At 46.2% G+C, this 25,938-nt stretch overlaps 1 protein-coding gene across 1 annotated transcript in view; it reads left to right on the top strand.

Moving 5' to 3' along the window:
* The window catches only part of Erich6b (glutamate rich 6B), a 55,750-nt gene that overhangs the window by 9,493 nt on the left and 20,319 nt on the right, over positions 1–25,938 (top strand). Inside the window, exons 3-6 of the mRNA XM_059273321.1 lie at positions 8,759–9,293; positions 13,518–13,566; positions 15,710–15,879; positions 24,513–24,590. Of these exons, the coding sequence (XP_059129304.1) occupies positions 8,825–9,293; positions 13,518–13,566; positions 15,710–15,879; positions 24,513–24,590 (766 nt within the window). The 5' untranslated portion in view covers positions 8,759–8,824. The remainder of the gene's footprint in view (positions 1–8,758; positions 9,294–13,517; positions 13,567–15,709; positions 15,880–24,512; positions 24,591–25,938) is intronic.

Below are 25,938 nucleotides of genomic sequence, written 5' to 3'. Positions count from 1 at the left end.
AGTCGTGTGTGGCAAAGCAGAGAATATGTTCAAAATTACATATTTGGATTGGAGCCCAGCCAGGACGTGTGATTTCTCCTCCCAACGCTGGCTATCACTTGTGAGGAGCCAGATGTCTGCTGGCCCCTGTTTCAATGTTGGCTTCTTTGCACTCTGGTGGTGTGGACAGGATACACCCCCAAAATACCATCCTACCACAGTCCAAAAGTGGGATGTCTGAAGTTGAGTGTACCACCTGTTGCAACACAGCTAATCCCCCTGCTGTGTTGCTGATAGCTTGGAATGTCTGAAAAGGTTAATTATTGGGGATCCCGAAAATTAGTCTAGGAAACTTCTAACTGAAGATGGGTTTTCATGTAAATGAGTTTCCTTTTAGCAAGTAGGAACTCTGTCTACCTTATTCGTTTGTTCTTTCAAATAATTGCCATGAAAGCCTCTAGATGTTTGAAGGAATCCCTGTTGTGTGATTTTTCCCCCTGGGGAGGCATGAGCAAATGTTCACTCGTTCCACATAGGGCATTGATGTCAAACCAAACAACCACTCCACCCAAGTCCAGCACAGTGAAGCAATGACTTTATTGGGATTACTCACAGAAGCATAGAGGGGGACTTCCTTGCAGAAGCGTGGGTGACAGAAAGCCAGCTCTATCACCAGGAAGACCACCAATGTGGATGATGACTCACAAAAGCTTCTTCTGCAGAGTCTTCTTCAGAGACCTTATTCAGCCTTAGGAAGGCTCTTCCTGAGTCTTGTAACTCTCTGAGCATCCTGAGACTTGTAAGTTTAGTGACCTTCCTGAGTCTTATGAGCTTCCTTCTCCCCCAATGTTTCAATACAGAGGACATAGCAACACTACTGTCCCTAAGAGCTTGAACTGTTACATATCTTACTCATCTACTCCTAAACTGAATGTTTTATCTAGACTTTGGGATTAGACACAGCTAGAACAGAACCCCAAATGTGGTCCTTAGCAGCCATGATCTAAGTAGGTCAACCCAACTTCTGGGTTGTTGTTGGTTGTTGTTTTTTTCTTCCTCTTTATTGGATGGATGTAAATTTTTAAGTGAAAAAGAACATCAAAGCTGCTACCTTGTTCTGTTGTAGGTACACAGTTCATGTTCAGTAAAAGACAGAAAACCACCATTCCTGCCTCCTCTGTTCTCACCCTCTTACTTTCTCAAGGTGGGTGGCTGTTTAGCTTAGGGCATGTGAAGTCAGTCATGGGAGAACTAAAGCCAGTGTCCAGGGGAAAACCCTTGTAAGAATCCCTAAGAAGTGCCCTTCTCCCAAGAATATATCCTTCTAGCCCCATGATGACTGGTAACACAGTACTCAGCCATAGTAGACCTGGGTCCACTCCCAGGTGGCCACTTGTTACCTGTCTAACCTGGATGGAGTAATTTGATTTCTCTGATCCTTAGATGCTTGAGGGGAGGTGATGGTGACTATAAGCAGCCATGGTACATAAAGACAGTTAGAGCATGTGGAAGCGTTTAGCCGATCAACCTATATATAACACACAGTCACACTGTGGCAGGGAATAGAACTGAACCCAAACCCAGAAGCAAGAAAAGTATCTCTTTTTCATAAAAAGAGAATACAAGGCAAATTTGAGCCAGTCAATTTGATACTGATGATGGACACAATTCTAGAACATTCTAATATATATATTTTTCCCCTGGGAGATAACAGGGCTCTGGAGAATAAGAAATGTCCTGAACCTCTCTCTAATCGCCCCTTGGAGAAGGGAAGCCTTGAGGGCATGGGAGTCTCAGTGGAGGAGGGGCATCAGAGAGCCCAGGAAAAGAGATTCAAAGAGCTGGGGTGGGGAGGTCCCAGAGATTCAGTGGTGCTACCGAGAAGCAGGAACAGGAGCCTGAAAAGCTTCATGGAGCCAGACAATCCTAAGAACTGTGTCCAAGTCCTGATTTTCCCAGGAAAAGAAAACCTGACACACTTCCGTTTATTTTGATCCTCGGGAAGAGAACAAGTATTATCCTCAAACTGCTTTTATTTTTCGGTATTTGTAAATAAAGATTGCAAACACCCATGGTTTCCTTCAAAACTGAACCCCACTTCCTCATCTATGAAGTGGTTATCATCAGGACCCTCAGAGGGTTACAGGCCTCATACCATGGCTGCCATGGACGTGGCAGACCTCATCCCCCAAGCCTCGCTGAGGACAACAATCAGCAAGGTGGAGGCCTGTAGCCCCTGTCCTTTGGGCTCTATGACATTTCTGTCAATGGTTTTAATGAAGACACAGGAAGTGAGGCTGGGAGAGAGAGAAAATGGATGGTGGGGGCTGGAAAGCTAGCTTTCAGTCTTAAAGGTTAAGACTCACGACTGAAATATCACGAAGATGGATGGATGGTGGTGCAATAAGACTTTGGACCAGTGAGGGGGGAGGTGGAGGGGAAGAAATAGCTCAGTCAGATGAGAAAGAAGTAGATGATGCCAGGCGGTGGTGGCGCACGCCTTTAATCCCAGCACTCAGGAGGCAGAGGCAGGCGGATCTCTGTGAGTTCGAGGGCAGCCTGGGCTACAGAGTGAGTTCTAGGACAGGCTCCAAAGCTACACAGAGAAACCTTGTCTCGAAAAACCAAAAAGAAGAAGAAGAAAAGAAGAAGAAGAAGAAGAAGAAGAAGAAGAAGAAGAAGAAGAAGAAGAAGAAGAAGAAGAAGAAGCAGCTGAGAACACTGAATTGAAGACCCTGGTCTCAAACCTCCTCTATGTGGGAGTACAACATGTCACCCATCTTGCTACACAGTCACCTCCACCCCAGGCTCTGGTTCTGTTCCTGACCACTGTGTTAGGAGGCCCTCGGCACAGTATCACGCAACCAGAGGACAGGCAGAATGGTGGGAAGACCCTGGTGCCCACACCACCTGCCAGATGGAAGAACTTCAAAAATTGGAATCTCTGTGCACACATTCTACACATCCGAGAATTAGCATCACTTGGCCCATGTTGGACAGGGGTCTGAGCACTTGGGTCCTTGCCCTCAGGGACTCCACTTCTGGACACAAAATAGACAATCACAACTGAGTACAGTCCCTAGTGTATTAGAAACTCTGGGGAAAAAAGAAAGTGGAGTGGGTTGCAGGGATCAGAACTGCGCAGCAGGACAGGGAACGGCGGGTCGGGTAGCTTTAATAAGAAGGTGCTGTGAGGAGGTGAGGGTATGCCAGTTACAGATCTAGGGTACCAGCCCACAGGACAAGGAGAGTCCAGGCACAGTACTGTGGTGACAAGGAATTGCCTCTTGGTGCCAAGACACCCAGGGCAAGAGACCAAAGGAAAGCTTCACACTGCTTCCCCAGAATCCTCAGATCTGACAGTCAGAAAGGTAGACCAGAGGAGGTGTGGGAGGAGGACCCTGGTGGCAGCCAGGTCAGCACACCATGCCTTGTCCATCTTACTGTCCTTTCAGCCCAAGGCCACATGCATTGTATAAAAGAAACCTGTTCACCCTTCGGAACCAGCCTGCTTTCTTTACCCCTTCCCCTTGCTCCCAGGACTCGGTTGCCACACACCTTCAAACATCTTCATCTTCACTTGGTGTCCGAAGCCTAAGGCATTCCAGCAAGTCATGGAGCTGCAGCCCCAGTGAGAAATACAAGGAAGAGCTCAAGCACTGCGCATCCCTCTGTTTATGGAAAGATTCCTATAGGCCCTTAACCCACAAAAACCACAGCCAGACACAGAGGCCTCTCAGATCATTCCACTGGAAAACAGGCTTTTCTTCCTCTCTGTCTAGTATTGAACCGGTCATCTGCCGAGGGAGTATTCTCTTCTGTTTGCTTGCTTGTCATAGCTACTTAGGACTTCTTCATTTATTGCAACTAAGAATGTTCACTTTGGGATAAAAAATGAGATCTAAAAATAAACCTCACTGAGGGGAAATCCATCATTCTTTCATTTACTATGCAATGTGTAAGGCCTTGTGCCAGAGCATCGACCTTGACAAAGTGTCACACACTTCACCAAGTACAGGCACACAACTAGGAAGTAAGTTAAGCAAAGCACCTAGCATGTGACTAATACCCTCTTTGCTCATTCATTCATTCATTCATTCATTCGATTGATTTTGCTGAGCTCCTATTACATGTACAAAATTGACGGTCGTAAGCATATGTGAAGGTGTTTTATTGCAACAGCCTCTGAGACAAAACATTAAATCTTGGAAGGAAGCTCTTTGTAGGATGTTCTAAGTAGAGGTGAACATTCTACCCTGTAGGAATGCTACTTAAACTTCAGGAAATAAACAACTCAATAGCTTTAGGAAGTCCCTGAAACTAACCAATTCACCAGGTGACTTCCATTCCCCAAGCACGCATTAGTGATAAGGACCATCACTGAGAGACATTCTCAGACCAGCTGGATTGCCTGGAAGACGCAGAGAGCTTCTGAGCTGTCTAGAAAAGGTGATCTCCGACCTATGGAGCTGTCTGGGAGTCATGCAGAGAGATCCAGCTTTTGGTAGGCTTTGGCGATGCAGCTGTCTTTGAGGCATTTCTGCGCCTGTAAGAAACCCCTCACCCATAGTCCTATAAGTAACCTCAATAAAACTCGACGGTTCACCAAGCTAGATTTTGGTGGCATTCACCCTTCGATCTGTCGTTGGTTCACTATTTGGGGTGAGAGATATTTGATTTCATTTCCCCGAAGAGTAGTGTCACACAGCCTGGGGTGTGTGCTCATATGCACGGATGCAGAAGCCTGAGTAGGATGTTGGGTGTTAGGTCCACTTCTCTACAGGGACCAGAACCCTAAAGTCAGTCCGAGAGCAGACCGTTAGGGATCTGTTGTTTTCTCAGTGTGGGTAGAGTCGAGAAAAAGGGGCTACTGCTGGCACATGGCAGGACTCAGGTGATGCTCACCCTTCCTGCTTACTGAATAAGCACAGGAGGCCATGAAGACAGACTGGACGAGCAGTCTCTTCATAGAACTTGCCTCCGTTCAGCATCTCTTTCACGTGGGAAGGGTGGACTCCTGCATCCAAGAGAAACCAGAACTCTCAGCTCCTTATCAGTTCTGAAACTGTAAATATCTGCCCCAGTTTTTAGAAGACCATTATTTAAACTGAATGGAAATTGCTAGCTGGATTGGATGAAAGTCGACATCTTGGGAAGCTGGTCTAGCAGTCAATAAACTGCAACCACCCATTATAAAATCACTGGTCCTTTTGTAGCTATAGAAATTAACCTGCAGTCTATCGGGCAAGTCAGAGTCACAAGCTGCCTCACACACCAAGCATCAGGCTGCCGTTATGATTTAGCTGTGCCATTGGCTTTTAGTGCACATTTCTAAGATAATTAAAGTGGGGTGTTGAGAATCATTTTCTTCCTGGTCTTTGAACTGAGAATGCAGCTGGCTAGACCCCTCCCTGCCTCCTTTTTTTCAAGGCTTGGGGGTTGGGCAAGAATGGGAAGAAAAGACTTGTAACCCTGAATGACAGCATGCTGTTGATAAATGCAATCTGGTCTGTCCAGGAGCCCAGCTGATTTTGATTCCTTCAGCAGCTAAGAAGAAATCTCAAAGATGAGCATGTGATGAGCCTATGTGTGTGTACCCTTCACCCATCAGGCTGGACAGCCCTGCTGTCAAAAAGCAAACCCCTAAACAAAGCAGGCACTAAAACAGTAAAAATAGATTTTATGTAGAAAAATTGTAGTATGATTAAGGGAGCTCAGTGTAGGCCTGGGCTCAGTTCCGAGTACAACAAAGGGCAAGGGAGATCCACTGCCATGGACCAGGGAAGGACCGGTGAGTGTAATATCAGGGAGGACCAGGGAGTGTAACATCAGAGAGGACCAGGGAGTGTAACATCAGGGAGGACCAAGGAGTGTAACATCAGAGAGGACCAGGGAGTGTAACATCAGGGAGGACCAGGGAGTGTAACATCAGGGAGGACCAGGGAGTGTAACATCAGGGAGGACCAGGGAGTGTAACATCAGAGAGGACCAGGGAGTGTAACATCAGGGAGGACCAGGGAGTGTAACATCAGGGAGGACCAGGGAGTGTAACATCAGGGAACGTCAGTTCTGGGGTTACAAGTGCACACTACCACACTCATCTTCCTGGTGTGCTCTGGGGGTTGAATTCAGGTCCTTCAGTCCTTAATAGAATGAACTATCTCCTGGTAATTCTACCTTTGGAGACCACCTATTACGTAGCTATTTCCTTGAACTTAAAACCTTCCCTCTTGAAGAGAAAGTTTCGAAGACTCAAGAAGCTAAGGAAAGTTAAGGGGCTCACCAGGGCCCTCCTCGCGGTTCCATGAGCAGTTATGCACTGCTCAGGAAAAGGAGACTGCAGCAACTGAGCTCAGTCTGTGAACATGCCCAGAGCTCCGATGCGGCTTTTTCATCATCGCCCGGCCTGGAATGGGTGAGTCACTCACTCTCCTGTGATCGACCCCTGGCCCGTGATGCTGTAATAATCCCAGTAAACACATTGGCTTCACCAAGCTAGACTGGAGTAGGACAGTTTCTCTGTTCCTGTCATCCGTGCCCATCTGGGCTCAATGCATGTTCTTGTCTCCCTGGGAAAAGTCACACAGCACACCCTACCGCAAAATTCTCTCTCTCTCTCTCTCTCTCTCTCTCTCTCTCTCTCTCTCTCTCTCTCTCTCTCTCTTCTCTCTCTCTCTCTCTCTCTCTCTCTCTCTCTCTCTCTCTCTTTCTCTCTCTCTCTCTCTCTCTCTCTCTCTCTCTCTCTCTCTCTCTCTCTCTCTCTCTCTCCTCTTCCTATTTGGAAGGTGTTTGTTTGTACTTTTATATTTTACTTTGCATGTTTTTAATTTTTTCTGAGACAGGGTTTCTCTGGGTAGCCCTGGCTGTCCTGGAACTGGCTCTGTAGACCAGGCTGGCCTCAAACACAAGAGATCTGCCTGCCTCTGCCTCTAGTGCTAGGATTAAAGGTGTGTGCCACCATGCCTGGCTTAATTTTTGAGATTATAATATAATTGCATCATTTCCTCCTTCCCTTTCATCCCTCCAAACTCCCCCATACACTTCTCTTCGGTCTCTTCTAAATTCATTCTTCTCTCATTGTTATCTCATCACACACACATATGTATATGTATAGACACATATTCCTAAATGCGTAAACATAGCCTGCTTAGTCTGTTTAATGTTCTTTGTATGTATGCTTTCAGGGCTAACCATTTGGAATTGGATAACAAACTAGCTCACACAAAAATTCTTTTGTTGTTGTTTTTTGGTTTTGTTTATATGTATATGTATATATATATATATATATATATATATAATTTATTTATTTTACATCCCAATCTCAGTTTCCCCTCTCATTCCCTCCCCCCATTGTTTTATTTTTTAGAGACAGGTTCTCTCTACATAGCCCTGGCTGTCCTAGAACCCACTCTGTAGACCAGGCTGGCCTAGAACTCACAGAGACCCACCTGCCTCTGCCTCCCGAGTGCTGGGATTAAAGGCGTGCGCCACCATGCTCAGCCACAGAATTCTTAATGATGAGTTTCAAAGGCTCCATTTACTTTCACAGCTGCTCTCACCTCCCTGTTGTACCAGTTGCCCCGCCTCCCCCAACCCTACCACCCTGGTTCTTCCTACCCTCACCCCTGCTGCTGCTGCTAAGCCACCTGTGGGACCTTCTGTCTTAGTTTCTTTTCCTGTTGCTATGAGGAAATACCCTAACAAAAAGAATTTTGATTGATGGAAACTGTGAGCCAAAAATCTATCCTTCCTTTCATAAGTTGCTCTCATTAGGATATTTTCCATCATGGCAGGGGAAGTCATGACTGCAGGAGCTTGAAGCTGAGGGTCACATTGCATCCATAGCCAGGAAGCAGAGGGAAAGAAAGGCTTAGTCTTTCTCCATTTCGTGCAGTTGGAACTGAATGCAGGCCTGGGGAATGGAGCCACCTACTTTCAGGGTGCACCTTCCCACCTCAACTCATCTAATCTAGATAATCCCTCCCAGGAAAGCCTGGAGGTTTGTCTGCTAGGTGATGCTGCATCCCATCAAACTGACAGTCACTACTAACCATCACACCTCTTTATTAACTCCTAAATTCAGTTCTCCTCCAGAATGGCATGAAGCTGCCTATCAGAGAGCAGTTGCCTGGAAACAGACTGCAAGATGCAAACTGAAGAAATGCAAAATGTTTCTTGGGCTCAACCTCCAAGAAAGAAGGAGGCCTAGATGGTCCTTGTAGGGAAAACTCGGGAACTTGGACCAGACTACTGGAGAACTAAAGGGTAAATGTCCTCTCTGGGTATCCCACCTGGAGTTGGCTGGGCTTCCTTAGTCACAAGCTAGCTGTCCCTAGAGGAGCCCAGCTACAGGAGAAGACACCATGGCAGACACTGAAGGCCCTGGAAAACAGGAGCTGACTGCACAGCCAGGAACAGCTCATCTTCGAGCAGGGGCCTGGATGGCACACCTCTGTTTATGGTGGCAGTTAGTATTTCTCAACCGAATAAATACAAAAGTTCTCCAGTGGTCACGTCACCAATCCCTGGCCATGCCTTCACTTTCCAGCCTGTTTACTTCCTGTTGTGCTGGGTATATTTCCTTCCACCAGCTACTGAGGGCGAAGCCTCTGGTCCTTCTACTTGAGACAGAGGCAGGTCTTCATACCACCATGCACTTATCTGTACACATAAAGGGCCTCGAGAGACTACTGAAGCAATTGAGTGGACAAGTGGATTTCCATGGTGTCCGGTGGGCTTGTACTTACTAATGGGGTTTTATTCCTTTCTTGGCTTCCAGGATGGTAAAGTAACATTGTAACATTATCTGCTACTGAAAGGACTCGTCTGCTCAGGCTTCCTCATCATGTCTGACAAGACTTCATCATCAGGATCTTCAGGTTCTGGCTCTCCTGTGGCTTCTAAATCCTCCACACAGACGGCATCCTCGGCTCCCTCGGCTCCCTCGGCTCCCTCGTCTTCCTTAGAGGAACAGGATAGTGAAGAGCAGGAAGATGAGAGTACACTGGAGGAATCTCTGTCTAGTCTGGAGGATGAGTCTGAGTGGTATATGGATGACGAAGAGTCTCTAGGGCCTGAGGAGCTTATGGAGGAGGAAGAACCTTGGGAGGAGGAAAAACCTCTCAAGGAGGAGTACTTGGAGGAGGAGTACCTGGAGGAGGAGGAGGAGTACCTGCAGGAGGAGTACCTGGAGGAGGATGATTATCTGGATGAGAAAACATTTTTTCAGAGGGAAACGTATCTGTTTAAAGGAGCATTTGTGAAGGAGAAAACTTATTTGAAAGAAAAGAAATTTCAGAAACATCTGGCAAAGGGTGAGTATCTGCAGGGAAATGTCTAGAGAAGCACCTGGAGATAGGTGAGTATCTGCAGGGAAGGGTGTCTGAGAAGCATCTGGAAGAGGGAGAGTATCTGCAGGGAAAAGTGTCTAGAAAAGCATCTGGAAGGGGGAGAGTATCTGCTGGGGAGAGTGTCTAGAGAAGCATCTGGAAGGGGGAGAGTATCTGCAGAGGAAAGTGTCTAGAGAAGCATCTGGAAGGGGGAGAGTATCTGCAGGGGAGGGTGTCTAGAGAAGCATCTGGAAGGGGGAGAGTATCTACACGGGAGGGTGTCTAGAGAAGCATCTGGAAGGCGGGGAGTAGTTTTATGACATAGAGCATCTGGCCCTGAGTGAGATAGGAAGAGGATTGCTCTAGTTCTCTAGGTACTCAGGCAGAAAAGCAAAGGTGAGAGACTGGGAAAAAACCACCGGGCACACGCTGCTCTGTCCATGGTGCTGACAGAGAGGATGCTCACAAAGTCTGCAACTGAGCACCCTGCCTACAGAGCACCCAGGAGACTTCAAAGGTGTGAAGTGCCTGCTGCCTATTTGGTTTGCTTGTCCATCCGTTCTTTTGCTCATTTGTTTGTTGAGACAGGGTTTCATCTATCCCCAAATGGTCTCAAATTCACCCTGTAGCCCAAGATGACCTTGAACATCTATCTGATCCTCCTGCCTCTACCTCCCGAGTGCTGGGGTTTCAGCCTGCACCCCCCACTCTCAGTTTATGTACACGTTCTGAAAGCACTCTGCCAGTTGAGCGACATCCCATTTAATCTGTTCGCTATAATAACAACAACATTGTCCTTTTTTAATGAGGAATGAAGTTTTATCACGGGTGCTTTAGAAACCATATAAAATATAGGAAAAAAGAAAAAAGTTTGTAAGGATGACACTCAAGGCTGTCCTTCAGACTCCACCCACATGTGAACATGTGTACACACAATAAAACAAAAAAAGAAGAAGAAAGCAAAAATTACCACCAAAGATGATGGCTTTGGTTCTACCCTCCTTAGACTTACATGCACATATATGTGCACATATAATATACAGACTAATTGTATTACATAATTTACTAATAAAATTTTAGTTCTGTATGAGTTACCAGATTGACAAATTTTACCTTTTGGAAAAGGATCATGCTCTCTGTAGTGCTTGCTTGTAAGGTATACTGATTTAGGTATTTGTACCTTGAGACTATAAATATTGTGTTCCATGAACATAATTTTATATTTTTTAAATTGAATGTATTAATTTTTCTTTTTAATATTTGAACTGACATAGCAACTGTACACATTAACGAGCGTGGCATCACAGCGCTGAGTCGGTGTGCAATGGTCAGATGTGGCAGCTGAGAAATCTGCCCTTTGTACACATGTCTCTTCCTTAGGATGGGAACATTCAAAATCCTCTCTGTTCACTATTTTGAAATATTCAGCTAGTTGTTGTCAGCTGTAGTTATCCTGCTTTTCTTGTCCACTTGTCCACTTGTGCCCTTTACCCATCCTCTCCCCATCTCCCCACTCACCCATCCACACTCATCCCAGGCTAAACCACAATATTGCTCTTCAATCCATATTATTGATCATTCATTGTCTCCAATTTTAGTGTTACCTTTTTTTGTCTCGTTTTGTTTTGTTGACAGGGCCTGCTTATGTAACCCTAGTGAGCATGATACTCACTATGTAACTGAGGCTGGCCTCAACTTGAGGGCATCCTGCGGCCTCAGCCTTCTGAGCACTGGGGTTACAGGCCTACCACCCCTCACTTATTGTTACTTTTATAAACAGCCCTTTGAGAGTGAGAAGTAGATCATTTGGTAGAGTGCTTGCGTAGTACCCATGAGTCTTTGGGTTGATCCCCTACACCACAGAAACTGGATGTGGTAGCACATGCCTGTACTCACAGCCCTCGAGAAGCAGGACAGGATAATCAGAAATCCAAGGTCATCTTCAGCTGCATAATGAGTATTTCCTAGAACACAGACCTACAATCTGACACTAGGCCAGTCTGCTCCCCAGGGTACCTGCTCAACCCCCTAGAAGGACTATTCTTACAATGCTACTGGGTGACGGTTCTCATCCAAGGGCTGGCATTTCTCTACAGCACTGTTCCTGGGATGGGCAGCATCACCTTTTATTCTGGCTGTGGCAGCCACTATGCTATTTGCTAGCCCTGGCTAATGTGTCCCGACACAGAGATCCAGGTGGCATCTCCCCAAGATGTCGTAACTGCACGATAATATCTAGTCAGGTACAGAAATTTAAAACCACAGGTCATCTGCATCATCTTGATGTGGACCTAAATTAAGAACTAAATAGTTTCTCTGGGTTCAGTTTGGTTACCCTCCGCTTTTATCTTACAGCCTTTTGCATCTCATCAGACATAACATCATTGAGTCCAACTACCCTCGTAGACGTTGAGCCGCTGCATTGCAGAAATAACTGTGCTGTGGCTGGGAAATCCTTCTCTGTGAGCCTCTACCATCAAGCTTCCTCTTGGGATCTAATATCCCTGCTGTCCAAATACCAAGTGTAATGTTAATACTGAAAAATAGCAACTTGTGCTTTTCTTCTGCACAGTATGGATCAAGCATTCTTAACGTGTCCCCTCTGTGTGCTGGATCTTTGTAAATATATTACCCACTAGAGCAGGACAAATACAACGCTGTCGCGTGAATGGAACTGTGTATAAAGCACAGGCTTTGGAAATAAATGACCTGCTGGCAAAAATTGGAAAAGCACTGAAAACCCGGCAGGGGAGTGTGAGGACGACTTTAAAGGCACAGGGAAGAGCTCCTTGGGCTGTGCCAACCCTGTACCACACTAGATTATGCAAAACAGGTTATGAGGGAGTTGAAAATAGAATTCTTAGTTTTTTTAAAAGAATTTATATCAAGGTTTTTAATGTAGAATATTCTTCAAATGTCTTTAAGATACAACTATTGTGGGACATGGTATTGAACAAGAACGCCATCTTGACCCATCGCAGACATGCAGCAAACTGAATCAACCAATCACATTTATTTTATAAAGACACACACATACACACATGTGCACACACACAAACACATACACACATGCACATATACTTATTTTTAATAAGTTAATTGGCATTTATAAAAAGAACCTTAGAAAAAACATATGAACTACCATCTCTAGGATGAACTACCATTCTAATAGGTTACTAGGAGTTAGAGGTGGGTCACTAACTTCAAGAGGATTGAGGGGCCCTGTCTGGGAACAGCAGGAAAGGGTGTTGTTATCAGCTAGTAATGTCTGCCACAGAATCAGGCAGTGAAGTGTGACTGCCATTTCTTTATTTGTGGCAGACAGGAGTCTGCCATAAAGAATGTTTTTCTTTCTTAGTGGCCTGACTTCTTAGGTCTAAATGCCAGCTCTGTCCCACTTATGAGTTACCTGAACTTGGACAAGTCCCTTAATCTCTTGTCTTGGTATCTTCTCTTGAGGAATAGTAATAGACTACCTTACAGGATGCATCAGACACACAGTATTTTGAGACAATGTGAAAGTTGTTCATAATCTTATTATATATTATTCCCCTGCCACTGACTTGTGAGGGGTCATATTTTCCTGCTTTGTGGAATGGACATAACCAAAAGCCAAGAGACCGTGGGGCAGTGAAGAAGGGCATGTGAGACGAGTGAATGTCAGCACTGTCCCTGGAGTTGGTGACAACTGTACTTGAAGCTCTTGATGTCATGTCAATAAAGACAATCAGATTGTTAAGTGACCCCAATGATTAAAATTCTGGTGCATGCCTTGAATCCCAGCACTCCGGAGAAAGAGGCAGGTGGATGGATCTCTGTGAGTTTGAGTCTGGTCTACATAGTGAGTTGCAGAAAAGCCAGGGCTATGTAGAGAGACCCTGGATCCAAAAAGAAAAAGAAAAAAAAAACTTTCTAATCTTAAACATCCGTGCCCCCTGCTCCACGTGACACCTTTGCTGTATCCTTTCATCCTGTGGCAGAGGGGCACTGTGAGCACCTAAGATTGGTAGAGGAAACCTGGATTCTTGTCTGCCTGAGTTCTCTCCAGTTTAAAACCTCCTAATGTTAAAGGGGACCATTAAGAGAGAGAACACTGAGGTGAGACCCTATCATCCTCACCATCAGGGACTTAACAAGATATGTTTAATGTAAAGAAAAATGCTCCCTAGGGATTGATAATGCCTTTCTGTTCTTCCCCCCGCCCAATAGAACTCAAGGCAGTTGGCAAAGCAGCAGGCAAGTCCAAACTTAAAGCAAGGTAATAATCTTTTGGGATAAGCCAGGTGAAACTCACCTTTTCAAAGATGGGGAGGGGTGGGAAAGGTCTTTGGGAGCAGGTCCCTGAGGAAGGACATTGAGTAAGGAGCTCCTGGAAGTCTCCCAAGTACCTACTTGTGCTGTGCTGCCACTCACAGGGAAGGGTTCCAAGGTCAAGTGTCTGGGTGCTCAGGATGTCCAGCAATGAAAGGACAGGGCCTTCTGAGTTTGGTCAAAGTCTAGATGGGGGACAGGTACTAACCAGGGACAGGCAGTAACTAGAGGCCGTCAGCCAAAGGCTGGTAGGCAATGCTCTCCCGGGATGGAAGAGTGGATGGCCAAGGAGAAGTTGCAAGCCACACAGGGGAAGAATCCGCTTGAGCATATTCCCTAGGCTTACAGTGAATAGTGACTAAAATACTGCACCAGGGACCAGCATGCCCGAGATGATGAAAATAAACATGTCCATGGAATAAGCACATACTCCTATATACCCAGCTCTAAAGAAACCAGTAGAGACGTACCCAAGTGTCCTGGCATGCTGCCCTTGTCTTTTGTCGTGTACCCTATGATCGCCCCACAAGTGTGCTTGCAGAGGCCGGGATGGGTCATCACCTTTCTCCACTGATGAGATGAATGGACATGAGATCTAGAAAACTCACAAGGCCATTTTTGGGGGTGGTAAGAAGTTAGGGTGAAATCCCTGCTTTACCACAAGTTATAGCTCAGAGCAGCGGGCTGATCCAGGCAAGACAGCCCCCCAGTTCTGCTCTGCACTGACCCCTCTGGTCTATATTCCACACCTCTAGGGGCCAGGCAGGGTGGATCTGATGGGACACACCACACACACACCACACACACACACACACACACACACACACACACACACACACACACACACAAGGGAATAGCTTGTCAAAGACACCTTCTCTTCAGTTACTCCTTCACTTGTTTAGGGGATTGTCTGCAAAGGGGACAGACAGACACCCTGTCAAGTCAGTCTCACAGCTCCAGGCAGCCAGCTAGGCACTGCAAAGCAGCTGCTTTTTCTCCTGGCAGCCAAGTCTTCACCTGGGAGGAAGTGTTTCCCCCTGCCAGGTGTAGAGAGAGGAGAGGAATATCAGCCCAAGGGAGGTACTCCACACTGAGGATAGGCTTGTCAAGTACAAAGGGTCTTCTTCACTCTGCTCCTCGTGGGTCACTAGGTAGACACTTAGCAGGCCTAGAACATGAGTCATGACCCCAGGTCATCTAAATTCCAAAAGTACAACCCCATCCCATCTTTACCCGTATTTCATTGAGAACATTTTCAATTCCCTGGGGTCCCACAGAAAACTCTGAGGGCCAGAGAGTCCTGGAGGGATGCTTAGGTGTCCATATGTCATTTGGCCTGAGTCCCTCAGAGAAGGACCCTACAGTTTCTTACCAGACACAGTCACCACCCCAATATCTTTTGGATCTGTCACTTTGGGCCTGTCTCTGTCAGCCAATGGATATTAAATAATTTCATGGTGGACACTCCCTTTCATTCCTTTGAATTTCAATCTGGACCCAGTGAAAATCCAGATATTCCTGAGAAAGGACATAGTACGTTGGAATTGTCCTTCTTGGTCTTCAGCTGCAGGGAACCCACACCTTCACCCCAACACCCTACCATCTACATCTACAACCCTGCAGATGGGAGTGAGCCACCTACAGGGGCACGCCTCCATGCTTGATTTTAAACTTCTTGCCCTGGCATTCTATCCTTGTCTTTTGTCATGGTATGACATGTACTTCTGTGGTTTTCCCATTCCTGAAACAACTGTGAGGCAGGAGGAGCCTCTAGAGATAATAAGCAGGATTCTGAGCCAGGACTGTTAGGGAGTGTTCTAGAATATTCTGCTGTCAATGAAGGCATCCATAGATCCTTTCAGGTTTTAGTGAAACAGCACCTGGCTCCATGGAGGGGCACACAGGTCTATTCTCTGTGATCCATAAGCTAGTGCCTCCTAGTCTTCTGGCCTCTGCCACCTGGGACTGGTGGCAGTCTACAGGAGAGGAAGAGTAGCCACTGTCCTCCCAACCCCACAGTGCCATACATCTGAGATCCTAGCCTGACTTCTGTATGGAAATTAACCAATCCTTTTGCTCCCCTTTGACAGGACCAAAGTTTCCAGTACTGTTCAAGGAATCAATCTCATGGCTTCCTCTCCTTCGAGCTCTGAATATGACCTGAAGCTCACAACATCTTCTTACTACAGTTTGACAGGAGTCTCTATAACCCTAAGAGACCAGAGCAGTCAGACAGAATGGCCCTACAAGAGCAATTTGGGTAAGGGAGGCTACATCCTACCAGGACACCATGGCCGGGTTCTTATGCCTGAGATGGGAGGAATGACCCTGAGGCGCGCGCGCGCGTGTGTGTGTGTGTGTGTGTGTGTGTGTGTGTGTGTGTGTGTGTGTCTGAGGTTTGAGTGCTGTCTCCCATACTTATAACATGGCACAATTCTGGGTGATAAGATGCCAAGTCAGACATATTAGGTAAGAAGTTAACTCCCCTGGCAGCCCTGTCACCCACCATCACACATCCCAGACCCTCTTGGAAGTATCTGCAAAGAGCTGATACAGGTATTGCCTTGCTGTCTCCTCTCCCCTGTCCTTTGCCATATGAGCACAAGCAGCATTTCCCTCTTGGACAAAGGCATTGCCTTCACACATTGTGCACTGGTTCTTTGAGGCAATAGACCATGTCCAGATAATTATATGGAGACTAGTCAGCAGAATTCAGGCCACCTCAGACTGTGTCTTGGCATGCAGTTGAAGCTAACTCCATCTTAAATCCAGGCCAAACCATCATACAATAAAATACACAGAAGAGATTTCAGGGAGATGGCATCAATGGTCTCAATTCTCTACCCAGTTAAGATCAAAGGCCCTTCCCCTTGGGTCCTAGGGGTGGAAAGCTGAACAGCATTTCCTACCATTGTTAATCATTAAAGTCCAACCTTGGTAGGATCGACCCATGGCTGATTCACAGTGTTACTTCCCATCTGTAATCATGACAGCAGTAAATTGGATTCCCCATAACCTCACCTCCCTGCCCCAACCTCTGCCTGCTAAATTTTGTGGCTCAAAGGTGGCTAAACAAAATTAGAAGCCACTCCAGAAACAGTGGAGACATAGAGGACAGGCCCACACAAGCCAGTGTATGATGGGCATGTTTTCCCAGGTTTAAGGGATTCATTGGGTCCACACATGGATTCTCAGGAACCAACCCCACCCCCCAGAACTGGAACTGTGCAGAGTTAGTGACATCTGTGGGAGAACACTGAGCTTTTATCTGAATATGCATAATTGAGACTCTAAAGAGACTTACTAACTGCCTAGCAAGTGTCAACACTAAGTTGAAAGAATATGGGACAGAATCGGATAAAGAAGCCTTGTAGGAAGGAGAGGCCCAGGGTCTGACCATACCTACTGCTAACGGAAGGCCAGCCTCCAGCAGCACTATGGTGTGCAAAAGAATCCATGAATGTGGTGAGGGCTAGACTTTTCTATCTGGGGGAAAAATAAGGAAACACACACTTTCTGATGTTAACTTTCTCTTTTACTTCATCTTGAAAAATCCTCTCTGAAAATCTGTCTCCACATAGTTACATTCCACACAGTTACATTCTCCATACATTCTCCACACAGCCACACATCTATACACACAATTACATCTCTTTTTTACACAGTTATACATCTCATCTACAAAACTCTCTCTTCACCAGGTGGCAGTGGTGCACACCTTTAATCCCAGCGCTCAGGAGGCAGAGCCAGGCGGATCTCTGTGAGTTCGAGGCCAGCCTGGTCTACAGAGCAAGATCTAGGACAGACACCAAAGCTACACAGAGAAACCCTGTCTCAAAAAACAAAAACAAAAAAAAACAAAAAAAAACTTTCTCTTCTATCCATACATCTTTCCTCAACTCTCTACCCTGCTACATTTCTTCACTCATAACTTGCATTACTCTTCTACATCACTCACTCATTCTCTCACTCACTCACTTGCTCGCCTTTTCACACACATCTCTGCCCTATAAACATATCTCTGTCTCCACAGCAAAAATCTGGACAAATTGACATTGAAATTCAGGACTTAAACAATAAATAGTTAGTTTGCTGAACCTTGAGTGGTAGGGAGTATGTGCAGAGAGTCAATTGCTGCAGGGGGTTTATGTCTACTAAAGTTGTTTTGTGCCTGACTTTGGTTCAACAAATACTTGGGAATTTGTCCTTGTATATTTTCTGCAGGGGCAGCTAGTCTGTTTTGAATTTGCTCTAAAGTCTAAAATCAGCTAAATGTGTAAAAGGCTGTCTTTGTCCTATTATTACTTCTATTCATCAAAATTACACAGCTTAAGCAGAAATCATCTTCCTGACTATCAACAGCTATATGTGTGCCCAGTAGATGGAATACATACATGAGCTAAACATACAAGCAGTGGGAAAACACCCATAGCTGTTTTTCAGGTAAGAAATGTAGCAGCACATGAGAAAAATTATAGACAGAAGCAACCAGTCACTTACAGTTAGTATCCCCATGGTCTTTACCAAGTGGGGCTTCCCTTCAGAGTGTTATTCATCTGGTGGGCCGACCTGTTGAATACTAGTTGTCACCTGCTGTATACACCCACAGCCTCTGGCACATACCATTGTGGACACACACCAAAAAGACCCTCTAAGACCTTTGTGCCTCCTTCATCACAATCATTTTAGTATCCGTGCTTAACAAATACCACTCCTGCATCCACATTCAGGTTGTAAGCACCATGCACTCTGATCTGTGTAGTCATATTTGCAGCTATGCATCCTCCCAAGACTGAGTCCTTAAAGCCATCAGATACTGAGTGAACATTTATGAAGAATTGGGCAATCCATAGCCAATGTCCACTGGTGAAATATTAATGACATCAGCAGCCACAGGTATGGACTATTTTGCAGCCTGCAAGTCAAGCTCAACAGATTCCTACAGTTACTTGGGGAGAGAATCACGAACAAGTCTGTGGACTGTGAACTCACATAGGGTGCCTTGGTTTTAATCAAAAGATCCTAGGCAGCATCAAGGACTGGAAAAGGTCCATACCCACTGCAGAGGAAAGTAATTACCTCTCACACTTCCTCTGCATTTTCAGTTACTGCAGGGAAAGGGACTACAACCTGTTGATAGGCCCGAACAGACTTTTGTTACACACTCATGTCTTTCATTTTGGTCCCACTCAGTATTTCAAACAGAATCACCTGCCATCCTTTCTCTGTGCTGCATATCCAGTGGACTTTGTCCCGGGTCACTGTGTACTGTCTAAGCCTACAGGATACCCTGAAACATCATGTACTATTCTTACAAAAACCTGTGTATATTTCCAATGCTGCTCTACCCCACCTCACCCCACCCTACACCCCATCCCCACCACCATGGAAAGGGGATTAGAAGCTTCTAAAGTGATAACACTTGGTGATTGCCTCCAAGCACCTTACATGTGTGTATCAGCTCTATTTAGTTCGTCTCTTGTCAGTTCATCCCAGCAAACCTTAGGAAGAGGAAGCCTCTCCCTTTTCCCGGGAGTCATTACAGCAGAGATTGAAACACAAAAGAGAACAAGCAGCTACTGAAAATTCATGGAGCATTTTCTTTCCCCTTCTGACTATGGATTATAATCTTTCCAGAGGATCTCTGATGGTAACAGGCACATGATTGTATGGTCAATGAACGGAGCAAGCAGAAGAACAGGGGGTGGGAGATTTAGCGTCTCTCAGGGCTTGGTGTCTGCCAAATACCAGGAGCATATTTATGTCCTGAAAAACCACGCTGGCTGAAGAAGGCTGTCCTCTCCAGGGGAAGTCCCTTAGGCCAGGGAAACAAGATCACATGACCAGGCTAAGCCATGGAGGCAGCTTCCAGAGGCAAGCCCATCGTGCCTCCTGCCACATCATCCTGTGAACTGATTTTCAATTACTTCCCATTCTCAGCTTCATCCGAGTGTGTGCATGGACCAAAGCCCTAATTAATACAGAGATGCCCACCAGGGGCATCACAGGCTGGCTACGAGCTAGAGAGAGAGGCTAGAGAAAGGGCTGTGGCTTCAGCTTCTCCAAAGGGGATGTGAGAAGGAGACACACAGGAACCAGAAGCACAGACGGGGAAGTGCAAAGTTGAGTCAGGAAATGGGGAGGAGAGACACACAGAAAGACACTCTGTGGGGAGAGAAAGACCCCTGACACCATGGCATACTTTACTAAAGATTCCTACTAAAGGCGTGGTGGTGCACGCCTTTAATCCCAGCACTCGGGAGGCAGAGCCAGGCGGATCTCTGTGAGTTTGAGGCCAGCCTGGTCTACAGAGCGAGATCCAGGACAGATACCAAAACTACACAGAAAAACCCTATGTCAAAAACAACAACAACAAAAAAAAAAATTCCTACACAGGACGGGCCAAATAAGGATCTGCTTTCTTTGGAGAAAGCACCTTCCACTTCTTGCAGAAACATGGCAACTGACCACGGGGCTGAGAGCTTGGTACTGAAGGCCAGCAGGGAAGGGTGGAGGTGAGACTAGGCACAGCCTGAGTGTCCTCCACACCAGGTCCAGCAAAGATGCTCACTTACTTCCAGCCCTTATCTGAACCCTTGCCTGAGATGACCTGAAGTCTGCATTCTTAACACGGTCCCTGGAAGACTTAGCAACATGAACAGTGGAGAACTGGGGGCCTTTATTCAGTTCAGAATAATATCATGGGGCCAAGGACCTTGTGTCTGAGTAACTCTTCATTATAAAATTGTTTAGAACACACAGGTCAGAAACAGTATCTTGTATGGCACAGATTTCACTCACGAAACTGCCCAGATAAATCCCTGAAACTTGTTCTCCCAGAGGATGGCAAGTCTGACATGGAAAGAATACTAAAGAGCAGGAAATGCCTCACGGTCCAGAAGGGAAGACCAGAAAGACTGTTTACAGCCCCGAGAGACTGTCTATCTAGACACATGGCAGGTCATAAACAACGGAGACCAGAAATCCTAGCACTGAGTGTTACATCTGTGCTCAGAGAAATCAAGACTTAGCACCTGGCATGTAGCTGGCAGCTATACACTCGTTAAATCCCTTGGAGAATGTGATTGAAACCCCCCCTCATGACTCAAGATAAGGTTGTGCAGGCAAAAGAGCACATCCTGCTCCAAAGAGACGGACAGAAGTATAAGCAAAGGCACTGTGTTTTAAAATGTGAATGAACAGGAGAGTGATTCTCTAAGCCACCTGGCAAGAGAGACGTGGCCAAGGTTGGAAAACTCCCCAGAGTGTGAACCAGTGTGTGTTCACACAGTGTGTCCCTTGGTGGACATGGACTTGGATTTTATTTTCAGTGCTGGAAATGAAACCCAGCAAATGAGCATGCTGATGTGCTCCACCAAAGTCACATCCCTGGTCCCTAGTCTGTGATTCCAAAGAGTCATGTGCAGAGGTTTAAAAAATATAGGGGTGTTTCTAGACATGAATGAACAAAAATAAATGGTTCTGAGCTTTAAGAATGTGGTCAGGAAAACTGAATCCCAGGAGAAACATTCCTGTCAAATAACAACAATAATGATAAAATAAAAAAGAGGGGCTTGTGTTTGCCTGCCCCAATATCCACCCCATCTATGATCTGATGCAGCACAGGGGTGTTCAGGAAGAATCCCATTGAGGGCCCAGCATCATTGATGTAGTAGGAACCAGGAGCTTTGTTCCAGACCAATGATTCTTTGAGATGAATGCCTGCATGTAAAAATGTATGGATAAAGGGGTTTACTGTGTGACTCACGGTGTCACACTGCAGCTTCCATGACAAGATTTTTTCCCTCTTCCTTTTTTTTCTCTTAAATTTTATTTTTTTTATTATGGGGTGGAGGAGATGGGTGGGATCCGGAGGGGCATGATGTGAAAGACACAAAGAATAAATAAAAAGAAAGTTAGAAAAAAAACACATCAAAAAACCAGGGGCTCTTTTATTTACACCTGCTTGTCTGTATGTGTACCATGTGCGTGCAGTACCCACACAACCCAAAAGAGGGCACTGGAACCCTGGAAGAACTACCATTTTCAGGCAGTTGTGAACAACCAGATTTGGGTGATGCAAACCAAATCCAGGTCCTCTGCAAGAGTAGCAAGTGCTGTGAACCACTGAGTCCTCTCTCCAGCCCTGGGGTGGGAGGGGGACTCTGTTAAAATGTAACTAGAGCACAAAGAAGGTTGTAATAGACCTGGCCCCACTCTTCGGTGCTGGTGAATGGCACAGAGTCAAGCTCTACATCCACTCTTTCATATCTACTTCACTGGGAAAGAAAATCATCTTTGAATTAGAAAAAGCACAACAAACTGGATAAGAAGCAGCAGAAACCAAAATGGTTTAAAAGTCAGAAGAGAATGGTAACTGCTGCCTTCCAATCTAGACACAATAACCCCCAAATATAGAGAGAATAAGAATGACTCAACCATCTTTCTGGGATCTAAGGAATTTTAAGAAATTGGGGAGATGAGCTCATGGCCATCTAGAACAGATATTGAGAGTAAAATGGCCTCAACAAACCAGTATGCAGCTAGCAGGGACAATCAGTTAGTGCTGGTTGTCATTTTTTGACAAAATGGCCATTGGCAAGTACAATAATCCTACAGAGTCAAATCCCACCAGGCCTTTGATGCCGAAAGGCTTCTCAGTGTTTGGGGACAAGACAGCAATATGAGGTGGATGCTGAGGTGAGACAAAGAAGCATTAACAGAACAGCACCCAGAGAACCGTTGACTAGCTCAGGCTCAACCTGGTCGGTCACTAGTGGAAAGTCACGGAGCTCTTCTCAGGGCAGCCTCTGCAAATATGGAAGGGATATTCCTGTTTGTGAGTGAGCTGTATTTCATAATATAATCAGAGTCTAGATTTCGACTAAAAAACCTGGTCATTCCTATCAGATCCTGCTCTGTTAAATCCCCCAAACAACAAGCTAGGGAAGTACAGATGGAGGGGAGGCTGTGTACTGTCAGACCTCTCATTCAACAATGTCCCAGTGAGTAAATGGGATGAGAAAAGTTACCATAACCAAGTGTAACTAGAGGCCCAGCCTGGGAGTGGTGTATTCACTTTGGGGGAATGCTACGTTCCACAGGGAAAGAAGTATATTGGCTGGGGCACAGAGGACAGCTGGGGTTAGGTGAACCTGGACACCGTAATCCAAAGAACTGTTGAAGTAAAGCAGGGTACTCAGTCTGGAAGATGGTGATTGCTGTCAAGTGGTTGGGGGTACACAAAGCTACAAGCTGCCTCCTTCCCGTCCACCCTGTGGAGCTGGGACAGACCTGCTCAAGGCAGAGGAAAGATGGCCCCTGCCAATCAAGGCAATTCTGTGATAGGATGCTGTGCTGGCTAACTTTATATCAACTTGACAAAGTCATTTGAGAAATGGGAACCTCAGTTGAGAAAAGGCCTCCATAAGATCAGGCTGTAGGCCAGCCTGTAGAGCATTTTCTCTATTAGTGATCAATGGGGGGGGGCAGCCCATTGTAGGTGATTCCATCCCTGCACTGGTGGTCCTGAGTTCTATAAGAAAGCTGGCTGAGCAAGCCATGAGGAGCAAGCCAGTAAGCAGCTCCCTCCCTGGCCTCTGCATCAGCTCCTGCCTCCTGGTTCCTGCCTGGTTTGAGTTCCTGTTTTGACTTCCTTCAATGATGGATTACAATGTCAAAGTGTAAGCCAAATAAAACCTTTCCTCTCCAAATTGCTTTTGCTCCTGGTGTTTTACCACAGCATCAGTGACCTTAACCAAGACAGATGTGCTTTCTGAGATTAGTATCCTTTGCTTATGAGGTGCTGGGGCTCATGCTGAAAAATGGTAGGTGCTGGCAGTACATGTGTCTGGGTCTCTCTTCCGAGCACTGAGAGCCTGATACAAACCTAACCTTCCTGTAAATGGTGGAGCAGTGTGCTTTCTTTTCCTCATGGGCCTGTTCCTCTTCTGCCTCAAGAATGAAATGCACGGTGTGAGTGTGTGTGTATGTGAGAGAAAAAGTGTGTGTGTTTGAGAGAGAGAGAGAGAGAGAGAGAGAGAGAGAGAGAGAGAGAGAGAGAGAATGTGTATATGTGTGGGTAAGGAGTGTATGTGTGTGTGTGTGTGTGTGTGTGTGTGTGTGTGTGTATAAGAGAGCATTGTATAAGAGTGTTTGTGTGAGAGAGAAAGAGAGAGAGACTGTGAGAGAGTGTTATGTATATATGTGTAGGTAAGAGGGAGTGTGTGTGTGTGTGTGTAAGAAAATATTGTATAAGAGTGTGTGTGTGTGTGTGTGTGTGTGTGTGTGTGTAAGACAGAGTGTGTGTACTTGGGTGCACACCTGTTTAGGAATAGGAAGAAGAGATAGTAGCACAAAACCCAAAAAGCAGAAATGGCAAAGCTTCAGAAGACACAAACCAGAGTGACCGTGACGTGTGTGAGGTCTAAGGAAAACACTGTAACGAAGTGCAAGCTCAGCAGATCTATCCGCTGGCTGTTTCCCATAACGTGTCTCATTATGTGTCTCCTGGGGAGCTCTTGGCACACAAAACAATAAAAGCAGAGAAGTTTCCTTGCTTTGGTGACAAGAGTGCCCCACTGTGCATCCCCACAGCCTGGAGGCACCTGGCTCGCTGGTTCTTACAACAGGATTTAAACTTCTGAGGCCTCCCCGACCTCCAGCCCTGCTTGCCCAGGGACAGCCAGGGGAGACCACTGATTTCCTGCCTTCTTGCAGAATGTCACCAAAGAAGCCAAGGCAGCCATGCCCGGAAGCCTCCACCCTTCCCCTCCCTCAGTCAGCCCTTGGGCTCCAAGCGTCCCAGTGTACGGGCTCCACGTGTTCAGTGTGGACCCGTTGCAAAGCCCACGCCTGGAATCAGAACGGCCACTCTCTTTCATCTTTTCACAGGAACGCCCCTAAAATCAAAAGCAACACTAGGTCAAGATGACTCCTCCGCGTTAACACATAAGAAGTCTGACTTGGAAGGTAATGCTTGTGATGACTCTAAATGACCGTAAAAGTTACTAACCCAGCCACAAGAAGGTAAGAAGTGAAAAGTAGCCTGGCCCGCGCTGAGGAGAATGCTCCCTCAGCCAGGCATCCTCACTGATGGTCCATGGCCAAGGAAGGCATCATTCCTAGAATGTAGCACCAAGGAAAGACACCGAATCAGAGGCAGGACCATGGAGGTTTTCCAAGGAAAAGAAACAGCATCTATGATTGGAGGCAGGTGGGAAGATAATGATCAGCAGACATGGCATTTTCTTGTTCACTGAGCAGGATATTGAAATGGGCAAACTGTAACGAGAAAGAAGAAACAGGAACAAGGGGAAGGGACCAGTGCTTACTGAGTGTCACTACAGGCCCCAGACTGCTGTGGACCCAGCTTCTCTCTACCTGTGTGATCTCACCCTTCATCACCTCCTCTTACCCCTCAGCTTAAGAGGTGATTTTAAAATCAATTCCCCCAGGGGTTAAAAAGTCCACATATGTGGCAGTAATAATTTCTCCTGTTCTTTTTGGCATTTGAGGCCCGTAAAACAGAGAAAGGTAGACTGCAGTAAGAGTCCGACTTAACCTGTTATTTAGAGATTCCTGCAGAGTACTGTGGGCTGGGGAGGCACCCCAGGTGATTGCTCCCTTGCTAATGCAGCTTTATATATATCAAGTCCTGGAGGGGAACCCGGGGACATGCTGGCACACAGCTCCCGAACCTCCTGAAGGCGAATAAAGTAGAAAATAAGAGTCTGCAGAGGAATGCAGAATGGCCCATGTGGGAAAGGGCCAGAAATCCGTCTCCACATTCCAAAGTACAGGGAGAAACTTATATATGGGCCTTACTGGGGACCAGTGCAGTAAGACCAAGAGATGCAGGAAGGACCTTGGCAGTGGGATTTTGTGATGGGAAAGTGAGACAGGGCTCCATTGCGAACACAGCCTTGACAAGAGGGATTCACATCCAAAGAGCAGGCAGAGGTGAATGGATAGAAATGCCTGTGAAGGAGGCATCGGGGGAGCGGGTTCTCACTGAAAGCCAGCCAGAGTGACCAAACACCTAGCTTGGTAGAGTTTCTGAACCAGTGAAGAACCAGGCCTGGGGTTGAGATGCTTGGGTCTCGGGGTGTGGTGCTCCCGCTAAACAGACTCAGGAAGGCGTTTGCTACAACTAGGTTTCAGAAAGACATGGATAGTCGGGCCATGGAGACAGTCGAGGAGGTGAGTGAACTTTGGCCAAGCAAAGGTTTCTGTCGTTGGAATATGGGGATCAATGCTCCCACTGTGTGTGGGGAATGTACACGGAGCAAACATCACAAATTCAAGTGTGTGGTTCTAT

This window comes from Peromyscus eremicus, chromosome 9 (assembly GCF_949786415.1).
Source record: "Peromyscus eremicus chromosome 9, PerEre_H2_v1, whole genome shotgun sequence".
In the NCBI taxonomy this organism is placed as follows: Eukaryota; Metazoa; Chordata; class Mammalia; order Rodentia; family Cricetidae; genus Peromyscus; species Peromyscus eremicus.
The sequence above is the reverse complement of the archived record's forward strand: the minus strand, read 5'-3'. Positions and strand labels throughout refer to the sequence as shown.